The sequence below is a fragment of the Rousettus aegyptiacus genome, unplaced genomic scaffold (genome assembly GCF_014176215.1).
Source record: "Rousettus aegyptiacus isolate mRouAeg1 unplaced genomic scaffold, mRouAeg1.p scaffold_m13_p_4, whole genome shotgun sequence".
Lineage (NCBI taxonomy): Eukaryota > Metazoa > Chordata > Mammalia > Chiroptera > Pteropodidae > Rousettus > Rousettus aegyptiacus.
Window position 1 is genome coordinate 136,160,082 of NW_023416307.1, and position 21,065 is coordinate 136,181,146.

General features: G+C 35.6%; 1 protein-coding gene and 1 pseudogene across 1 annotated transcript; one reads left to right on the forward strand and one right to left on the reverse strand.

The window, feature by feature from the left end:
• Window positions 1-3,211: 3,211 nt before the first annotated feature.
• Window positions 3,212-11,117, reverse strand: LOC118601740 (DNA-directed RNA polymerases I, II, and III subunit RPABC4-like). Its single transcript, XM_036219675.1, has 2 exons — window positions 10,973-11,117; window positions 3,212-3,401 (listed from the first exon to the last, which is right to left on the reverse strand). Exons 1-2 carry the CDS (start codon window positions 11,115-11,117, stop codon window positions 3,226-3,228), a joined length of 321 nt encoding a protein of 106 aa, XP_036075568.1. The 3' UTR covers window positions 3,212-3,225.
• Window positions 11,118-11,135: 18 nt separating this feature from the next.
• The window catches only part of LOC118601741, a 76,960-nt pseudogene continuing 67,030 nt past the window's right edge, over window positions 11,136-21,065 (forward strand).

Sequence of the window (21,065 nt, forward strand, 5' to 3'; positions counted from 1 at the left end):
ACAGATGAAGCTTTGCTTGCATACCCGCAGCTCGCCTCCTGCTGTGTGCCCTGGTTCCTAACAGGACACTCATTCTGCAGCCCAGGATGGGGGGGGGAGGTGTTGGAGACCCCTGCTTTAAGAGGTTATGGAAAGGAGACAAAGTAAAAATGCTAGAAATAGGTCATTTCTGAGTTAAGGAAAATACCCTTGAAGACTCTGTAAAGTCCATTGTTTTAGGTAGAATGTTATTTGCTATTTATGTTTGTTTTGGTTATTGAATTTATGCAAGCACCTGAGGTTGGTGAACAAAGAGCCTGAGAGTTCCAAAGTATGTATTTCTAGTCTTCATTTGCTGCCTTATGAGAGACTTGAGGAAATTGCTTTATTTACAGGCTAGCAGGGCACTATGTGATAAGAGAGTTGTTAGTTAATTCACTTATTTAGTCTCTAAAACATATTAATTGAGCACCTATTATGTAAAAGTCACTGAACCTACATATGAGCATAGTGTGGGCAATGTGGCTGACATAGTTGTTGTTTTCGTAACATATAATCTAGATCTTTGATACTCTAAGTGTGACCAATGGACCAGAAGCATCAGTATCCTCTGAGAGTTGTTGGGAAATGCAGAATCTCTTACTGCCCTAGTTCTACTAACTCAGAATTTGCATTTTGACAAGATTCCCAGTTGATTCATACACATATTAAAAACAGAAGAAGTTGAATTTGTATCTCTAAATTGAGTCAGGCAAATAGTCTGCAAGCTAAGATGTCTTGGTCAGATCCTCAAGAGAACAAGGAAAACATAGATATGCAAGGATTTTCTTTATTGAGATGAGGCTATGGGTATCAAAAGAAATTTCACTTAAAATGACTAAATGAAGGGAAAAAACTAAATCTCAAATGTAAAAAATTTAACAGCATAGAGACTAACAAATTCAGTAAGCTGAGATTTTTTTATTCTCAGTGATACTGGAGAGAACTCTTAGACTGCTCCCTAGAGGCCTAATACTTTGGGTCCCTTTTATTAAATATAATCAGCCTTTCTTTTCTTGCCTAGAAAATGTCCTTTGTCAATCTCAACTTGTGCAAATATTATTTATCCTTCAATAATTGGTTTGAATGATACCATCTCCTTAGAGTCTTTCTCAATCCCCCACCTAGAACCAGTCTCTCTCTCTGAATATCCCCAGCAATCTATTTGTACCTCTCTATGACATTTATACATTTCTGTCATCATGTGCATATGTACAAGTCTATGACTTATTTCTTTCCCAATAGTGTCATTAAGGAAAAGAGGCCCATGCCTTATCTCTCATATGTACAGCATGCTATCTTCCACACAGTAGGTCAGTAGTTGTGCTTCTCGAATAAAATGAAACATGATTCACTATTGCATTTTTATATATGTTAAAATAGAGATGCAAACACATTAACTACGTTTAGTCAAAGGCTTTAAAAACCACCAATAACATTATTCAGTCCAGAGTTTCTTTATTATGGTTAAGATCTATATTTAAAGAAGGGTTAAAGAAGTACAAATTAGTAGTTGGTAGTTGGTCATGGGCATGGGGAGCTCGGCAGAGGGAATGCAGTTAACATTAATATGATGGCTAGGTGGAGGGTCAGGGGAGGGAGGGAGCAATTGGGATGATTGTTTTATGGACTATATGATATACTATATACTTAAAACTAGTTCAAATAAAATTTTAAAAACCGCTGTGTGCAGTGGAATTAAAAATCAAGAATATAAGTGTTTATTTATTTATTTAATTTTTAATTGAAATTATTTTAATTTTTTTCCCCATCTACCTTCCCCTCCCCCACTCTCCCCCCACCCCTGTCCTTACCCTCTGGTAACCATTAGTCCATTGTCCATGTTCATGAGTCTCTGTTTGTTTGTCCTGTTCATTTGTTGCTTTTAGGTTTATATCCCATATATAAGTGATATCATGTGATTTTCGACCTTTTCTATCTGGCTTATTTCGCTTAGTATGATTATTTCAAGGTCCATCCATGTTGTTGCAAATGGCAATATTTCATCTCTTCTTACGGCTGAGTAACATTCCATTGTACCACAGCTTCTTTAGCCAATTATCTATTGTAGGACATTTGGGTTGCTTTCATGTCCCGGCCACTGTGAATACTGCTTCTATGAACACCAGTGTGCAAATATCTTTTCAAATGAATTTTCAAGGCTTTAGGGTAAATCTGGATCATATGGTAGATCAATTCTTAGTTTTGTGAGGAACCTCCATAATGGCTGTACCAATTTGCAGTCTCACCAGCAGTGTACGAGGGTTCCTATTTCTCCACACCCTCTCCAGCATTTATTATTGCTTGTCCTGTTGATTATAGCTATTCTAACAGGTGTGAGATGGTATGTCATGTGGTTTTGATTTGCATTTCCCTAATAGCTAGCAATGTTGAGCATCTCTTCAAACATTTGTTGGACATTAATATGTCCACTAGGGAGAAGTGTCTATTTAGGTTCTCTGCCCATTTTTTGATTAGATCATTTTTGTTGTTGTTGTTGTTGTTATTGAGTCGTATGAGTTCTTTGTTTATTTTGGATATTAGGCCCTTATCAGAGGCATTGGTTGTAAATATATTTTCCCTTTTGAATGGTTGTCTCTTTACCTTGTTGATGGTTTCTTTTGCTGAGCAGAAGCTTTTTAGTTTGATGTAGTCCCATTCATTTATTTTAGCTTTTACATCCCTTGCTTTTGAGGTCAAATTCATAAAATCCTCTTTAAATCCAAGGTCCTTGAGTTTAGTTCCTATGCTTTTTTCTATACATTTTATTGTTTCAGGTCTTATATTCAGGTCCTTAATCCATTTTGAGTTGATTTTGGTGTGTGATAGACAAAAGTCCAGTTTCGTTCTTTTGCAGTTGGCTTTCCAGTTTTCCCAGCACCATTTATTTTCCTTTCTCCACTGTATATTTTTGGCTTTTTTTTTTGTCAAAAATTATTTGCCCATATAAATCCAGGTTTACTTCTGGACTCTCGATTCTGCTCCACTGGTCCGTGTGTCTGTTTTGCTGCCAATACCATGCTGTTTTGATTACTGTCACTAAGGTGTTTTTTTTTTAATATAATAGATACCAAAATAGATACAATATGGTTTTGAAATGAAATTATGCATATATAGTTGTATTCATAAAGATAAGTAAATGAATCAAAAGCTATACAACATTAGCAGCAAATCCAAATACAAAGATAATTCATTGAATTGCATGATTCATGGAGCATCAAAACCCACTAGTCTTTTAGTCCTTGTCTTACACATCATTCTATGTCCACATTCTCTGCATTTGATTTGATCCCTGGATTTTATTTCATTTTCTGTGTGACAGTCTTCACAGATACATATCATTGGCTCCTGCTTTGGGGATTGAATGTCCTTCTGAGTGTCCACTGGTGGTCCTTACTTAGCACTGAGAAACTCCTTATTCTGTGCTTCCAAACATTGTGGCTCATCACTGTCTCTCTAAGGTATTTTGAATCTTGGTAGGAGAGGCAAGATATTTTATTCTAAAGAGCATTAAATAGCACCAGAATGAAAAATGTAATAAAGTTGCTAATGTAGCATAATTAAGTACCAAAATGCAAAATAAGAACATGAGAATTCTGGGATAAACAGGGATATGTCAGTGTTGGTGAGAATTTCCCAAGAAGTGGGTTGGATAGGTGAGGCTTGAATTGGGCTTTTAAGGATAGTACTGAGTCAAGGAAGAGAAGCACATAAAGCCTTTACACACAGAGATTCTAAGTGTTTGGAAAGTAGGGGAAGGGGTTCTTTTCAAAGGACTCAAAGTCTTGAAAGGACGACTGGTGTCAGATTAAGTTTTCCAGAGATGGTCACAGTAATGTTTCTCATTCCCCATGCTCTTCTGAAATTTCCTTTTGTCACTCCATCTTAAAAGGAGGGTTTGTGGCTCCTCCCCCTAAATCTAGACATATTTATAATTGCTTTGACAGATGAAGTAGAGTGAAAGTGATGCAATGTGACTTCCAAGGTTAAGTCCTAAAAGGCCAGCTAGTTTCTGCTTAGGTCTTTTGGAATGCTCATTCTCTGATGCTTTCTCATGGGATGATCCTTCCTGTGACCCAGATGCCATGCTGTAGTAACCCAAGCTAAATAGAGAAGTGTAGGCGATCCAGTCAATAACCCAGATGAGCCCAGTTTTCCAGTCATCTCAGTCTAGGTACCTGCAGATTATTCCAACACCTAGCCATATTGCATCACTTGTATTCCTTTTAGTTTCCCTAGCCATAGCCTCAGACATTATGTAATGAAGATAAACCATCCCTATTGAAACCTGTTCAAATTCCTTACCCATAGAATCTGTGAGGATAATAAAATGGTTGTTTTATGCATGTCGTTATTTATTTAATGCAACATTAAATAACTAAGAGAACCCTGTTTTCCTATCATCTCTCGTGTAATGATGGAAGGGATGCATATTTTAGAATTAGACTACACTGGGTTTGAATCTCAACTCCTTCACTTACTTAACTGTGAATGCTGAGACAAATCAGAGTTTCAGGGCTCATTTCTTTATTTCTAAGATGGAGATGGTCATACCAACATTACAGAGTCATTGGCAAAATTTAGTGAGATAAAATATATAGGAGGCCAAATGCAAAATAGGTACCCAGTATTGAAGGTATTATTACTAGTATTTCAAATCAAAAGTGGGCCTGCCATGGAGATCACCACCATTACATGGGCTGGGTGTAGGAAGGATATAAGAAAAGAGTCAATGGAGACAACAATTCCCTTCAAGGTGTATGAGGGCCCTTTTCCTTATAAGATTGTGCTCAGGGGTCCTTAATTTATACAAATAATAACAACGTTAGCAATAGCTAAATTTAAATTATACTTTACAGTTTATATAGTGCTTTTGCAGATGTGACTATATTCAAATTTGGGGCAGCCGTGCATGGAAAATGATTAAATTACACCATTTTGCAGATTTTTATAAGAAGCAGCTATAGGTAAATAGTTTAGCAATTGGGCCATAATGCCGTATTTTCTGAATTCAAACTTACTACCGATGTGACTTTGAGGAGATAAATTAAACTCTCCTAGCCTCAGTTTAACCATCTCTAAAATGGCAATGCTATATGATATTTATGGGATTGTTCTGAGAGTTAAATGAGATACTACATATAGAGCACTTAAAACAGTGCCTTGCATGGAATAAGGTATTCAGTAACATGCTGTTATGGGTTTGGCTCAGGGAGTTAGATTTTCTAGGTTTGCACAGGTATAAATATTATCAAACCCAGGCCCTTTGCTCTAGATCTATTACCACAGTTATATATTTTCCTTTTCATTTTTGTTTAGGTGCAAGCTGACTACTGTGTCTTTTGGTGTTTGACCACTATGTAAACACATTCCTTGCCTTTACACTCTACAGGTTCTCATGGGAACCGCTTGTGCAAAATAACTATCTTGAATTAAAACTTGTAACTAATAAAGTCTCCTTTATGGCTGCCTCATCTTGGTAAAAAAATCCAGAATACCTTGTTTTTTTCCCAAGGTGTTGGGACTGCCCTCCCCTGTCCTGCTATAGTCAGATATTGATGCTTTTTTAGGTATTCTAAGTAGAAAAAGTTTTCCTTGAAACACACTTTTTGTCAACTCTGATATTTCTTTATTTAGATTTTTATCCTTCTCTGAAGACTTTCCAGTCACTGGTTTGTCTTGTGACATTTGCTACCCTAATGCATGGAACATACTAGTAAAACCTTGTTGGACTGCATCATCACAAGCTCCTCTAAAAGCATATCTCATCTCTTTTATTATGCTTCCTTCACTTTTTTTTTTTTTTGAGTAACCACTTAATTATCTCTTAGATTACATAGTTTCTAACTAGTGTGTCAGTAGCCTTTTAATATTCTCTATTCTGTAGTGTTTTCTAAAGTATATGGCTTCTCTGTTCTTGTGCCTTCTTATTTGTAGGCTATCACTTTACCTGTCTGTGGAATGATGTACAAATACTTAGCTGAAGGTGACTCATCTCAGACCTTGCTTCTCCCACAGGGGGCAGGAAAAAAATCGGTCTTTAATGAACTTCGTGCTAAAGTAGATTAGCTGTTTTCTTCAGCTAAGATGGATGATGCTATCAACATTATTAAGTCACTAAGACTGAATTTCTCTCTGTGAAAATCCAATGTAATAAGTACTATTAAGACCCCTGTCAATCCATCTCACTGACATATTATAGTGTTTTAGCCAAAAACTAAAATGATACCAGCCCCGATTAAATACTTTACTTTGTTATCTATTTGGTTTTCTTGCTTCCAAGTGATTTGATCTTACCTACTGTCATTTGACAATTGGTTTTATTTCTCAAAGAGTTCATAATATACTAGATGACCTAGGAATTGTCCAATTACTTAAAAAAAATTGAAAACTCACTAGATTGAGAAAACTCTCCTATACAACCTCATTTTAAGAAATTTGATAAGGGTTTTTGTGTTTATACATATATGAAGTATCTCTTAAGCATTTTTGTAACCGTCTCTACTGAAGGAACCTCTCAGGGTAGAAAACTGTGACGAGTGTTCTGGCCTGTGACAGCAGGAATGGGTGGGGTGTCCATGCCGCCTGGAAGACATTGAGGCAATCTTTCTCACAACCATAGGACCTGTTGCTGAAACTCTCCAGAACAAAATAAACAATCTAGTAAATATAATTTATGCAATATTGGTGGGGGGAGAACAAAGATGATTGGGAAGGAGAGTTAAGGCAAAGTTTAAAAGGACCGTAATAATATCTTCTACTGGAGGCTGATGGTTACATACTTATAACGGCAGTCTCCTGCTAATGACTTGACCTTCTCAAAACAAACAAACAAACAAATAAATAAACAAAATATGTGAAAATTTAGATAAAAACTCTTTAGAGTTTCACTGGCATTTCATCTTTCTGCTTATAGAGATATTTTAATAAGAGTGCAACATTTTCCTTTTTTCTTTTTAACATTATGCAGACAGTCTCCTTAAGGTTAAATTTGTTCCTGGGTGGTTCTGTGTAACTTCTGAGCAAATTTTGCCACACATTCACACACACACACACACACACACACACACACACACACACACACACATTTGGTTTAAATCCATTTTAATAATCAGTGAGAGCCACTTGTGCCAATGGGTAGTTACTGACCCTTATTTACTGATTTGGTAAGTTGGGATGACCCCTGAGTAATTGAAATTGGAATTTGCCTCTTCTGACTTCTAATAGGAGGTAGATGTTGAATATTTGCAACATAATGTTCTTTAATTCAGGAAAGAAATGTACTTCTGTCAGTATTGCGTAGTGCAGAATTCTTTTGTTATTATTAGAAATGGATTGAGAATTAGGAACAAAAAAAATAAATGGAAAGGTAGAGAGTTTTTCACTGACTTGTACCTAAATTTACTTGCAAGGAGAAAAAAATTAATGGAAATCAGTATTCTTTTATTGTGTTTCCATCCCTCAAATAAATGACAAGCTATGCAAAGAAAGAAAAAATGCTTGCCTGTATTTTATCTGTCATTCATATACAAATAAGCTTCTGATTAAAATACATTGTGGTGGCTCTGACTGAGGAGAATTTATCTGTCAAGAAAAAACTTGAAAAGGATAATGTTTTATTGTTTGATATTTTCAGTGCTACTACTCTAATTCTTTATAGAGCTCAGTCCTATACAGACTCTGTAGAATTGCTAATGTTTCTGTCCTTACGTGGCTCACATCTTTACCAGGAAGCTTAATCTGAAGTTCTGCATGCTCTATTCATCCATTTTTGTGTTTGTATATTACACGTCCTTCTAACTGTTTCTCTTTTCTTCCCTCAGCAAGATTTTCTCTTCTCTAAAGAATTTTAATCTCTTGAGGTCATAAAGCTTTTTCATGCTTTCTATTATACTTGAGGTAAATACAGTGCAGCTTTTTTTTTTTTAATGGGGGGAGTAATGGGGAAGTTGTTCCTTGTTAACTACCGGAGGGTGGGAAACTCAAAAGGACAATTACACCAGTGCGCATATGTCCATCTGATGTAATGGCCAGGTGGTGCTGTAGATTCAAAGCAGTCACCCCTCGTGACATATTTGTGATGTTAATCTAAACAGTAAAAAAGATTAGTGTTGTTGCATTTGCTGTAGAAGTTTTTAGGGTCAGTAGATAGGTATAGTGGGTATGTAATCCAGAGCCTTGCCACTCAGAATGTGGTCTGTGGACCAGCAGCACTGACATCACCTGACAGTGTGTTAGAAATGCAGAATCCCTAGTTCTCCCCAGAACTTCTGAATCAGAATGTGCATTTCAACAAGATCCTCAGGTGATTTATATATGCATTAAAGTTTGAGAAGCACTGGTCTTCCTTACTCCCTCAAGTTCTGCAAGTCATGCTAGAGCTTTATATTGCATTGTTTCATTTAATTTTCATATCATACCTGAAAAGTTATTTTTCCTATCATCACCATTTGATAGTTATAACCCTTATGCTCGAAGAGTTGAGGTTACTTGTTCAAGGTCACACAGAGAAGCATTTATTCATGAAGTAACTGAGAAACAGGGTCTTCTCCATGTTGGCTTTTGACTGTGACTTTTGAAATGATCAATTTTTTAATAGAGTCACACAAACTAGACTCTTTAGAAATAGACTTATAAACAAAAATAGGCTTATCTCTTTGTAATGAAAAAAGTAATGACCACATAGGCTAGACCGCTGTTTGTGAGCATGCTCAGATAGTCTGTGTTGTTGGACATCCTGGTGGGAAGGCAGAGTAAACTCAGGAGGTTCTTGGTTAGCCTGGAAATAGAGTGATGGAAATTGACTGTTAGTAGGAGAGTTAATTGATAATGTTAATGTTTAATATTATCAAATAATGATAACTTTTGATGTAGCCATCTGTTCCATGGCCATGTATTTGCTGAGGATACTTGACTTTGATCAATGGTGCCCCTTCCCTTCAACAGTATTGGAGACTGAAAACACATCCTACCTCTCCGATGAATTATATTTCAGGCAGATTATACCATTCTGTTGTCATATTTTAGTGCTCTGACACATTTCTTTTCATCAGGGAAATCATAATGTAATCTAAACATTAGAACATAATATAAACTAACTACGCCAAGTTATTTTTATTCACTGAATTAGTCCGTATAGACTCCATAATGTTATATGTCCTTTAGGAAACATAATTAAAGTATTTATTATGCAGTAATACTTTTTATCTTCTTTAATAAAGAGAAATGATTACACTCAAATTCAATTGCTTAAAAAATACATGGATCTACATTAACAGAATTCCCAATCTCTTAATAAAATACAAGATATTTTAAAGTATTAATGAGAAATACTTATGCATACCTTCTATGTCTCTGGTACTCTATTGGACACATGAGATATTAGATAAGCAAAATATACAGGAACCACTGACCTCATAACATGAACAACTAAGAAAATTATGAAATAGGTTAAAATCAATAAGCAATATGGAAAAAGTTTTTAAAAATCAGGAAAAGAAAGAGTAGGAATGCTGGTAGATGCAAGAGATATTATTATATAGGCTATTTAGGGTAGATGTCACTGAGAAAGGAAATATTAAATAAAGAATTGAAGAAGAGAGAACTAACCAGGCAAGCATCTGGGAAAGAGCATTTAAGGTAAAGGCAATAGCCTCAACGAAGGCCTAAAATGGTGGCAACAAACAGCAAAGAGGTCAATATGGTTGGAGAAGAGAGAGGAAGGGAGGGAGATGTAAAAGGAGCCAAATTAGAACAAGGGGACAAATCATGTTGATCCTCATAGGGTCTTAGAAGTTTTTTGCTCTTTACTCTGAGTAAAATAAAGGATTATTTGTGGTTTTGAGCAGAAAAACAACAGAGTCTGACATATTTAGAAAGATCACTCTGGATAATGTCCTGGAAATAGACTATATGGAAAGGCAAGAGAAAAATCAGTAAAGCAATTGTCATAATAATTCTCGAATGAATTGGTGGTGACTTGGATCAGAGAAGTAGCAGTAGAGATGGGGAGAATCATTCAGATGATGGGTATATTTAAAGGTAGAGGCAAAATTTTCTGATGGATTGGATGTGAGGCAGAGAGAGAGAGAGAGAGAGAGAGAGAGAGCGAGCGCGAGCGAGCAGTCAAGACTGATGCCAAGGTTCTGTCCTGATTATTTTCAAGGATGGCGTAATCAATCATCAACTAAGATGAGGAAATCTGTGAGTGTGAGATGTTGCAGGGGAAGGAGAAAGATAGAAGAATGCAGTTCCGAATATGTTGAATTTGAAATAGCCAGTACGTATGCAGGTGTGGGTATTAGTAGGCAATTGGGTGTACAATTCTGAGATATGAGAGAGAATATGGGCTAGAATTGTAAATTTGGGATTTGTGAGCATATAGATGGAATGTTACAAGACTAGAAGAGATAACCTAGGAAGCGAGTATAAATAGAAAATCAAGAAGAACAACGGAAACAAGCCCCCAAATACCCCAACTTTAAAATATTGTAAGGAAGAAAGGAAGCAGCAACAGACACTGAGAAGGAGCAATTACTAAGATAAAAACAAAATTGAGATCGTATGGTATCCTAGAAGTCAAGTGTAGACAGTATATCAAAGAGGAGGGAAGACTTTTCAGCTGTCTATAATGTAGAAAGTTCCAAAAGACTCTTTCATTTTAACCAAAACAAAACAAAACAAAACAAAACAAAAACCAAGATAAGCTACCAAAATCATAGAATTTTAAAAACCCATCTGAAAGCTTAATATATAAAGAAACATAAATCTATTCAATTTCAGAAAGCGATGAGCTCTTCCTAAGACAGAAAAGGCGCACGTCATTCATAAAACTGGGAGAGCAATAGGCAAAAGAAGTATGTGCCATAATACCAGTGAGGATAAACCAGCTGAACTTTTAACAGACTTTTATTGGCCACATGGTATGTAATATTAGAATTCTGAGGAGCCAAACCTGGAACAAGTATATGTCTACTGCGGACAGTTTCCAATGGGCCTCCATGAAATGCAAAGGTAGTATAATGAAGACCAAGGACCAGGAAGGATGGCTGAGAGGGCCCCTGCTGAAATGTGCAGGCTCCCAGGGGCAAGGCAGTCATGCTCTGAAAGATTGGAGCATGAAAATAAAGCTGAGAGGAGTTCATCGGCAGCACTCTGGGCTTCCGCCACTAAAGTTTGGAACTAAAAGGACAGTGAGTGAAACCTCACCTAAGTACTCTGATACCAGAAACGATAAACCAAACTCCGAAGGCCAGTTAAAGGGCAGGAAGGCTGAGAAAGATTTTCCAAGCTGCAGGAAATTGGAGATAGAACTGGAGAGCAAAGAGAATTCCATGGGGCCCTCAAAGTTGGCACACTGATTGTAAAGTAGAAGAAAAAAAAAAATGTGTGTGTGTGTGTATATATATATATATATATAATACACACATATATATGTGTGTATAAAATATACACATATATATGCGTGTGCATATATATACACATATGTGTGTGTGTGTGTGTGTGTGTATAAAGCTGCAACAAAAACCATATCCAGCTTAACTGCAGTTAAGATCAGTTCAGCCGCCCATGCTGGCAGCCTGATAGAAGAAAGGGTATGCCCCTTTCTTGAGGTGAATATCACTCACTTTAGTCTCTAATGTTATTTTATGAAAATGTCATAGCATAAAATCAACTATGAGACATACTAAAAAGCAAAATATACAGCCTATAGTCGTGAGAGGAAGCAGTAAATAGAAGTATATACAGAAATAGTCCAGATATTATAATTATCAGAAAGTAACTTTAACATAACTCTGACAAAAATGCTCTAAGAATCTACTGGAAAAGATAGACAATGTAAATAAAGACATGAAGTGTTTTTCTAGAGATATACAAACTATACAAAAGAATGAAATAAAAATGCTAGAATTGAAAAGAAAGATTAAAAAGTAAAGAATTCATCAGATGAGGCTAACAGCAGATGGACTAAAGAGGATCAGTGAACTTGAAAAACAGGTCAATAGAACATATCCAAACAAACATCGGGGAAAAAGAGTGGAAAAAAATAGGACACTGTGGGACAGTATGAGATACTCTAATATGTAGTTGAAGTCCCAATAAGATACAAAAGAGAGAATAGGGCAGGGAAAAGAAATCTCATAGTCTAGAAAAAGGGAGAAAATGTTTTTTTTTTTTTTTGGATTATATAATTCTAGTCATATTTGAAGACTAAATCATGGGCTACATATATATTCAATGGAAGCTATCTTTAAGACCTTTTTTCCAGTTAAAATGCTCTATCATATCATATCTTGGCTTCAAATTAATTAATATTAATAAGTATTAATAAAGGTAAACCTTAAGAAGAATATGTAGGGTCTAATGAGAGCCTCCGAAGAGAATTGATTCTCAAAGTTTTGTCCTCTCACTAATGGATATATGATCAAAGCAACTGCTGCACAAGCAGGCTGGGTGTTTTGTAACTAAAATGTATCATTTTAGTTGCACTTTTATGTGGCTCTTTTCTGTTTTGTTTTGCCTCAGAGATTTGAAAAATTCTGCCTGGCGTCTGGTAGGGAGACAGTGTTCCTAATTCAAAATTCATAGTGGTAGTAGCGTGTCCAAGGAGTACCCTGAAACCGAGCCAGCCTCCAGAGTGTTATAGAAGAGCTTCTTATCCTTCCATTTTCCATATCTGATATAATTTTGGCCTTGAGAGACCAAGTGTCAGAGTTTTTACTGTGAATAAATTTCAGGAGTGAAGCACACTGCTGTTGTAGTGATAAGTGGAATGCTGTCTTTGGACTGTGCCATCATTTCACTCTTTTCCCGTGGGCCAATAAAAATGAGTCAGATGAGAAAGAGGACCATCTGGTGACTGCACTCTGTAATGATGGGAAGGTCAATATAGATCAAGAGGGCAGGCTCATTTCTAAAAATTGAAAACAGAAAACAGGGATACTTTTATTTTCTTATTGCAGGTATAACCTCTGGAACAAAGGAACAATGTAAGAATTACATTTTATAACATGTGAGACAGAAAGAATACCTACCTCTAGTTGTGTTCCTAAAAATGAGACCCCAATCTTTGACTAACAGAAGTGTTTTTAATGGCTCCGTTTGTGGGAAAAGTTGCATGTGCACTTTTGCAAATTGTATTACATTTTAAAATATTTTTCATGAAGACTATTTTTTTTAATTGATTCCCAATGTGTGGTTAGACTTTATATTATAACTCCAGTGAACATGTTATCTAAATAATTTTAATGCCCTCTGAACTCATTGGATTCATCAAGTGTTTAAGAATTCAGCATTCATGAGGAATTTCACTAAAGTTGATAACATTCATTTTATCCTTTACTTTTATTTAAGTCGAAATAAATTATATAATACCGATCTTAATTATTTTCTAATGTAGCCACATCATTTTTTATAACTGTTCTGGTGATAAAGAATATGCCATCAAAGAAAATAAACATGTATTTAATTGAAATATATTGAAATACTAGCCTTTATCAAATGATAACTCTGGGCCAGAAATATGCCAAATATTTGCAAACATACAATTATTTAATTCTCATTACAATCCTGTGATAGAGTTCTAAATTTAACCCATAAAGAAACTGAGGCTTGCAGAATTGAAGTAACTTGCCAAAGGCACATAACTCTAAAAGGCCAGAAAGAGACTCAAAGCTTGATTTGTCTAATCTAAAATGCCATATTCCTATCCACTAAATCGTGGTGCTGAGTACCATAGTCACATCTGCCATATCTCCAAGGTCAGAGTCTCTGACGTCCCTTGTAGGGAATGAGTGCTCATGAATTCTTATTTTATTCAGTAGCTTACAACCTATTTCTGTTATACCTTAATTTAATATTTAAAAGGTGATTTTAATGGCCAGCAATGTTTGAGAAACTTCATACTAAAGTCAGTTATCCTCACTCATCTATTTTCTTTTTCCAAAGTTTGCTTGTCAATTCTAATTTACTATTGTCGCCTCTCCTATTCTTTTACTAAAATCTTAGAGAAATTTCAGAAGATAGTGGCAATAGTGTTGTGTTTAATATGCCATTGTTAGCCAGAGGTTTTTTGTCATTTCAAAAAATAAATGTTGACCATCTTGTCTTGCATCATGTGCACCAATAATTTTAAGTTAATAAACAAAGACAACTTGTGCTAGATTTACTTTACTATATTATTAGGAGACTATATATAGTATTTATTTTGCATTATACACACAGAGACATTAGTTTGTTTATTTGTTTGTTTGTTTACTAAAACTTCCAGACTTTATGAGTCTGCATCATTTCTTACCTAAAGCAGAGAAAGCATTCCCTTGGTTTGAACTGCGTTAAGACCATATAGGGTAGACTCACCTGCACTTATCTTGCTAATGAAAAAATTAATCCAAATTCCATTTGAGACTCTGGGGCTGATTAGCAATTCAGATCTGCTTTACAAAAACTGGTAGTGACTCTTTGTGTCTGAAATTGAACAAGCTCAGCTCCCAGATGATGTCACCTGTTTATTGCCACAATTCAGTATTTAAATAATTCAATTTAAAAGAAAAAATCCCAGAAATAACACAAAAGGGAAATAAATCAGCCAGAAAATTCCAATAACAAGCAAACATAATTAGTCAAACTCCCTTTCTCTATAACTTTGTCTAATTCGATTTCTTAACTTGAAATATCAGGCAACCTTATCTGCACATTATCACTATCAACTTTATAAGTATAGAATTTTTGGTTGTCAAAAGGATAGGTTTATATTTTGGAAGAGGATTCTAATGAGCTGAAGCAATTACTCAGAGGTCCAGTCTATGGTGTTTTGGTGGTAATGTAGAATCTCTCAACTTGAAAGTTAGTTGGCAAAATGCCGAGCTACAGAAAAATTCACATTGACTTTATGATGAATGGTTAAGTCTTCCAAAGGTTGAGTAAGTCAAGATATTCCCTACTGAGTGCTTGTTCTGAAATCAATGTCCTTCACCAACATAAGTCAACCTTTTTTCTTGTCAAATTAACACTGACGATGTTTCCTTCCTGTAATGTGTGGTTCGGTTAGCTTTCTGAATACTATGTCCTTGTGGTTGATGCTTCCAAAATAATTTTCTTCTGGTTTCTAAATGGACACCTGAAAAGTCCTGTCTCTGCCTCCACTCCCCATTCCAGCCCCCTCTGCTTTCTAACTCCAACCATTTGGAAAGCATCTCCAGAGTGTCTCAAAAACCATCATTTTTGTTCGTAGAGGAGTCAAATCATAGTAGTTTGTTTTAAATTAAAATCTATGTGCTAAGAAGAGAGAACTAGAGTGTGAATATAAAAGAAATTAAAAATAAATAATAACACAGGTGATGATTCCAGGCATGGACTTATGCCTGGGGATTAGTATGAGAGAGGCAAAATGATGCTCTTAGTTTCATTTTTCCTGACTTCTCACAGTGTGAGAACAATTAAGGCTGAATCAGATAATACTTGCAAGGCAATCTTTGGAAAGTGCATATGAATGATTTTAAGGGGTTTTCTGCTATCTAGATAGATAGATAGATAGATAGATAGATAGATAGATAGATAGATAGATAGATATAGATATAGAAAAAAGTGCATATGAATGATTTTAAGGGGTTTTCTGCTATATATATATATATAAATAAAACCCGAACAAGCAAGCAACCCCATGTTTTCTAGCTTGAGTAGATCTTTGAAGAACTTATAAAATTAGATTTATAGAGAAATATAAGCCAACAAAGAGAGGAATTAATATTATCTTTATAATTATGTACATAAAATTGTGTTCAATGCTCTGTATTTACAGAACTAAAATCAAAGACAATAAACAGGAAGATCCAACAAGTTGTAAAGAAAAGTTTAAATTCTGGAATGAAATTTCTGGAATGAAAATTTTAGACAATTGTATTTTAAGGATGATTAAATACATTTTTAAAAGTAATTTTAATAATATATAATTTTTACTTGTTATGCCAAGTTTGCAATCAAACATCTTTTTAAAAGACCAGTTTTATAAAAGAATAAAATCATGACTATCATACAGATATTAAAATCAAAATGTGTTAAAGCTTTTATTTAATTCATCAACCAGGTACCAGTCAGATGTTATAATTTGTTCAAAGGAGAATCCAAAGGCTAGACACATTTATAGGTCAGGAATATTGAAACAAATGAACAAATGGAGGCAAACTAGTTTTACCATGTGGAGTGGAGGACTGTGGGGAGAGGGTTCTCCCTCAACCAGACAGAATTCAATCGCATATTTATAGACAAAATTATTTTGCATTACTATTAGCTATTTATAACTTCTAAAGTTATAGAATAACTCCACTAGAATCAGAATTATATAATACAAAAATATATGCTTTTAAAGCAATTCACATGAGATATTATATACACACAAAAAAAGTTTTGTAAATTGAGAAGTGCTAACTAACTGCAAAAGGTTATTAATATAGTGTGTATATTATATATCTAATGAAGGCTAATTTCTTATTTATTTTTGTTCCTTCTTGTGACTTTTCATTATACTTAAATCCCAACCAAAATCCTTAACATAGATGGAGTAAATTGTTTGCTAAGATGACCACAGCAATTCCTCCAATCTCCGTTCCCATACCCTTGCATATGCGAATTAATTGCTCCATCCATCAAGAGAGAGAGAGTCTATTTTTCTCTCCTCAAATTTAGGGTTACCTTTTAACTACATTGACTAATAGAATATAGCTAGATTAACATCATGGAACTTCCCGCCTCGACTTCAAGAGGCCTTGAAGCTTTTGCTCTTGCTCTCTTGAAAATATTTGGTAACATGTGAAGCAGCCTATCCTTGCCTGCTGGAAACACATGAAATTACTAACAGCCAGCACCAACCACCAGATATGTGAGTGGAGCCATCTCAGACCATCAGGCTGCAATTAAGACTGCAGAAAAATGAGTGACATCAGGTGAGTCCAAGAGAAAATACTACTTCGACTGAGCCCAGCCTCAAATACTGAGCAAATAAACTAGCGATGGCTTTAAGCCACTAATTTTGGGATGATATGTTTTATAGCAATAGGTAATTGAATCATGAACTTCAAAATTTTGCCTACTTTATTCTAGCCCCTGCCTACACTTTCAAACTCATCTTCTATCATTCTACTCCTTGTATATTAAGGTCATCCACATCAACTCATTTCTTTGATCTTAAAGGTACCAGGTTTCATTTTTGATATCCTATATTCTTAATTTGCTCTTCTTCCCTATGCCGCCTCAATGCTCCTTTCCACACACATATGTACATTCTTATTCATAATTAACATTACAGTCTAAATATCACCTTTTTAAAAAACAGCTCTTCTACCCCAAAGATAGTTGGGGTTCTCTATATTTCTCTTAACACTCTTACTTTTCTCTTATGGCACTTATCACAATTACAATCGAGTTTTTTAAAAACATTTTTCTTCTCCAGTTGCCAGTGAGTGCCACAGAGAAAGGATCACATCTATATCATTCACTCTTTCATCCCGAGCACCTAGTTCTATGCCTATAATATAGTAAATTCTTTGTAGGTGCTATAAGTATTTATTGAATAAATGAATGCTTCACCAATATTTTCTGAATAAATATTTACTATCATCATCATCATTATTATTATATGAATTGATTTTCAATACTGGGCAAATTCATCGTGCCATGAATTATATGGTTTTATAAAGTCAATGATTGAACAACTGTCAATAGATGAATTTTTTTATTCTAAAGTAATTGAAAACTCTATTCTATCAATTGTTAAATACATTAAACTAGAAAGAGGTGTTTTTTTGGGTGAGAAGGAAATAGTCATCAATATTATACAAAATATTGTATTTTATTCTCAAAGATAAAAGATAAGTGTGTTAGAATATTAATCGGGATGAGAGAGTGAGAGCAAGGTTTTGCTTTTTCTTTTTCCCCAAGGAAATATCTTTCATCATGAGCAATTGTTAAGACTCAGACCTTAGAAAGAGGTTATCTTTTAGGATCTGTAACTGGACTATTTGGATATGCCATAAACATTTTTATTCCCAAACAGTGCTGCATGGCATGTCACTATTTTAGAGAGGGTGGCTCAGCTTAAATTTCTGCTATACTGAAGTAAAATGGGTGCAGAAGTGCAACTGCATAGCCCTCAAGTCTCCAGTGAATTGCCGAAGCAGCGAAGTCTTATTACTGTTCAACAGGACTGGTGGTTTTATGGCCTTGTGACAGAGCCATTTATGATTCTACAGAAAATATGGCAAGCTTAGCTTTGCCTCAGGTCAAGGGCCCTAAGGGGTTTATATAATGCTAAGTGCTGAATAGATCACATTTAAAAACATATATATATGTGTGTGTGTACACACACACACACACACGCGCGCGCGCGCGTTTTTAAATGTGATCTTCCAAAATCTCCAGAAGAATGGAGGAAATCTACCCCTGACTGCTGATTTCTGTGCTAACTGTGAGATAAGGCAGCTCATTCAAGCTTTCTTGTCCTCAGTTTATTCGTCTCCAAACTCTGGGGGATTGTCTTATGTGATGACTGAGGTCACTTATGCTGGTAGTAGCCATAGATGATATAGTGTATAGCCGTGGATCGTCTGGCACATCCACAACTAATAGGGGGCAGGTGTTAGTATGCAGATTCCTAGGCCCTTGCCCAGATCTTACAAAGCAGAATAGAAAGGGCAGTAGCTGCGGGTGGGGGTGGTGGTAGTGGTGGTGGTGGTGATGGTGGTGGTGGAATTTAGGAATTAGAATTTAAAAAAAGAAGAGAAATAAAAACCTGTTCAGATTATTTAAAAGCACATTTATGTCCAAGAACCACCTCTTATATTATCAAGATTCTCCAGTGTTAGATACGAGGATATTTATTTCTTATATAGACCTGAGAAATATTATATGAAGGAGACACCAACACTTTTAAAATATTAGCAGCAGAAGAGAGTTGGCTGACTTGCTCTGATCTTCTTTTTTAGATACTGAAGTTGAAATCATTATAGGCAAAACTTTACCTAATTTTTTAAAGTTCAGACCTTATAGCATTTAAGGTCTTGCAACCATTCAATCAACACCGAAAACTTCACAGGAAATAACCAATTAAAATAACTACTCCACATCCACAATATTTTGGTATTTCTGTTTCTCATAGCTTCCTATTATACATTATGAGAAGCAGAGCAGTGACTGAGCCAGACTATCTACCTACCTACCTACCTACCTATCTATTTATGTATATATACACACACAGACACAAACCCACATAATATCATTTAAAGATGCTTGGATTGTTCCTCAGATTTGCAGTCATATTCCTAGGCTGCTCTCAGTATTAATTTTTATCTGAGTTTATGGGCATAAAACATACACTAAGAAAGTTGAGAGATCCTAAGTTCTCTTCCCCAGGAGAAGTCTCTGCAAAACATTTTGACATAAAGTCTCTGCAAAACATTTTGACATAAAGTATTTCGAGTTCATGTCTTTTAGAAATTTCTATGAGTGGGCAACACAGCCATTACCATCACCATTTGATCAATGAAGGATTTCGGTGACAACAGACTTATTCAGTTTGATATGCTGATATGATAGAACTAAACCAAAAATCATTTTCAATCTTTTGATTTTGAATCTCATGCTTTCTTACACACCCTATTCATGCCACAGTTCAGAAGTTTTTCTATATTTTTCTTACTTAAGTCTTGTAATCAAAAACATCTGTGTACTCGGAGTGAGGGAAGCAGAGACATCACACTGAATATGTTGATACAGATTTATTCAAACCTCCCCATTCTGATGGCTACTATAGTGACTACATGACATAAAATTACTGGTAGAAAACAGGTAGCAGCAGAAGGTGGTCTGCGGCAAAATCCATTAACGATATCCCAGGGAGAGGGAGACACATGATGAGAGCTCTGTTTACTTAGAAAGGTGCCAGTTCTACTTCCAAAATAACAAATAGCTCATCGGTCTGGTCTCTAGTCTCCATTTCTTCTGCCACTACTTCAGTTTAGGCTCTGTACGGTTTTTATCTAACACATAGAAGGTACCAGAAAACAAAAATTTATCGAAAGAAGGAATGTCTCCTAATTGGTTCTCACCTCCTTTCTTTTTGAAAAAGGCTTGGAAGTAGCAGCACGAGGACTCAAACCGCAATTTGAGGGGTTCAGAGTACAAGCTTTCAACCGCCACAGATCATTAGTCACTTTTACAGCCTACCTAATAGACTTGAGAGGCTGAATTTCGCAGCATCAGCAAGGGGCTCTTTAGAAGGTTAGATTTATTATTTGTAAAGTTTAACTTTCTACAATCTCTGCACTCCATTTCGCTACCATACTGAAACTTCTTGGGCAAGAAAATTACCATATGCAATGAGGTTTTTCGTCAGATTCTGGTACTTCCTCAATGTTTAGCTCCTTATTATTTTGTTTAGACTGTGAGTTCACAAAGAGGAATGTTTACAAACTGAAGAGTCAGCTCCGTGAAGTTACTGGCATACCCCTAGATATGGCATGACTTGCCAACCTGCTTTGTGCCAGGGTCTCTTTCAGAAACTCTTCAATCACTCCTTTGGGGGAGAGAGAGCTGTTTAAAATTCCTTCATAATCTGCAGCCTCTCTGCAGGAGAGCAGCTTTAGGGAGATTGGTGAAAAGCAGAGCCAGTCAGGCTCCTTTTGCTTCTTTATTCGGCTAGGTCACACACTAGCTGTGATTGGGAAGGGATGTTATGTAATTATAACAAGTGCCTAGAGAACCTTAGTATTAATATTAATTAAAGACACTAGTATTCCACTGGATACTTTGCTGACCACTAACCATTCCCTCGCCACAACTTCGGTTTCAAAATAGGGCTCAGAGTCATTTGGATTTGAAAAGCAGCATTTTTAGTTACATGAATATAAAATATAAATATCATCCTAATTAGCAGATGATGTTGTGTGAGAATTTCCAGATTAATCCACCTAAATCAAGAAGAGAGAGACATGTCTGAAAGTACTTTTTGTTCCTTAGTGTTTATTCATCGGTTTTTGTTTATTTGCTTCTTTGGT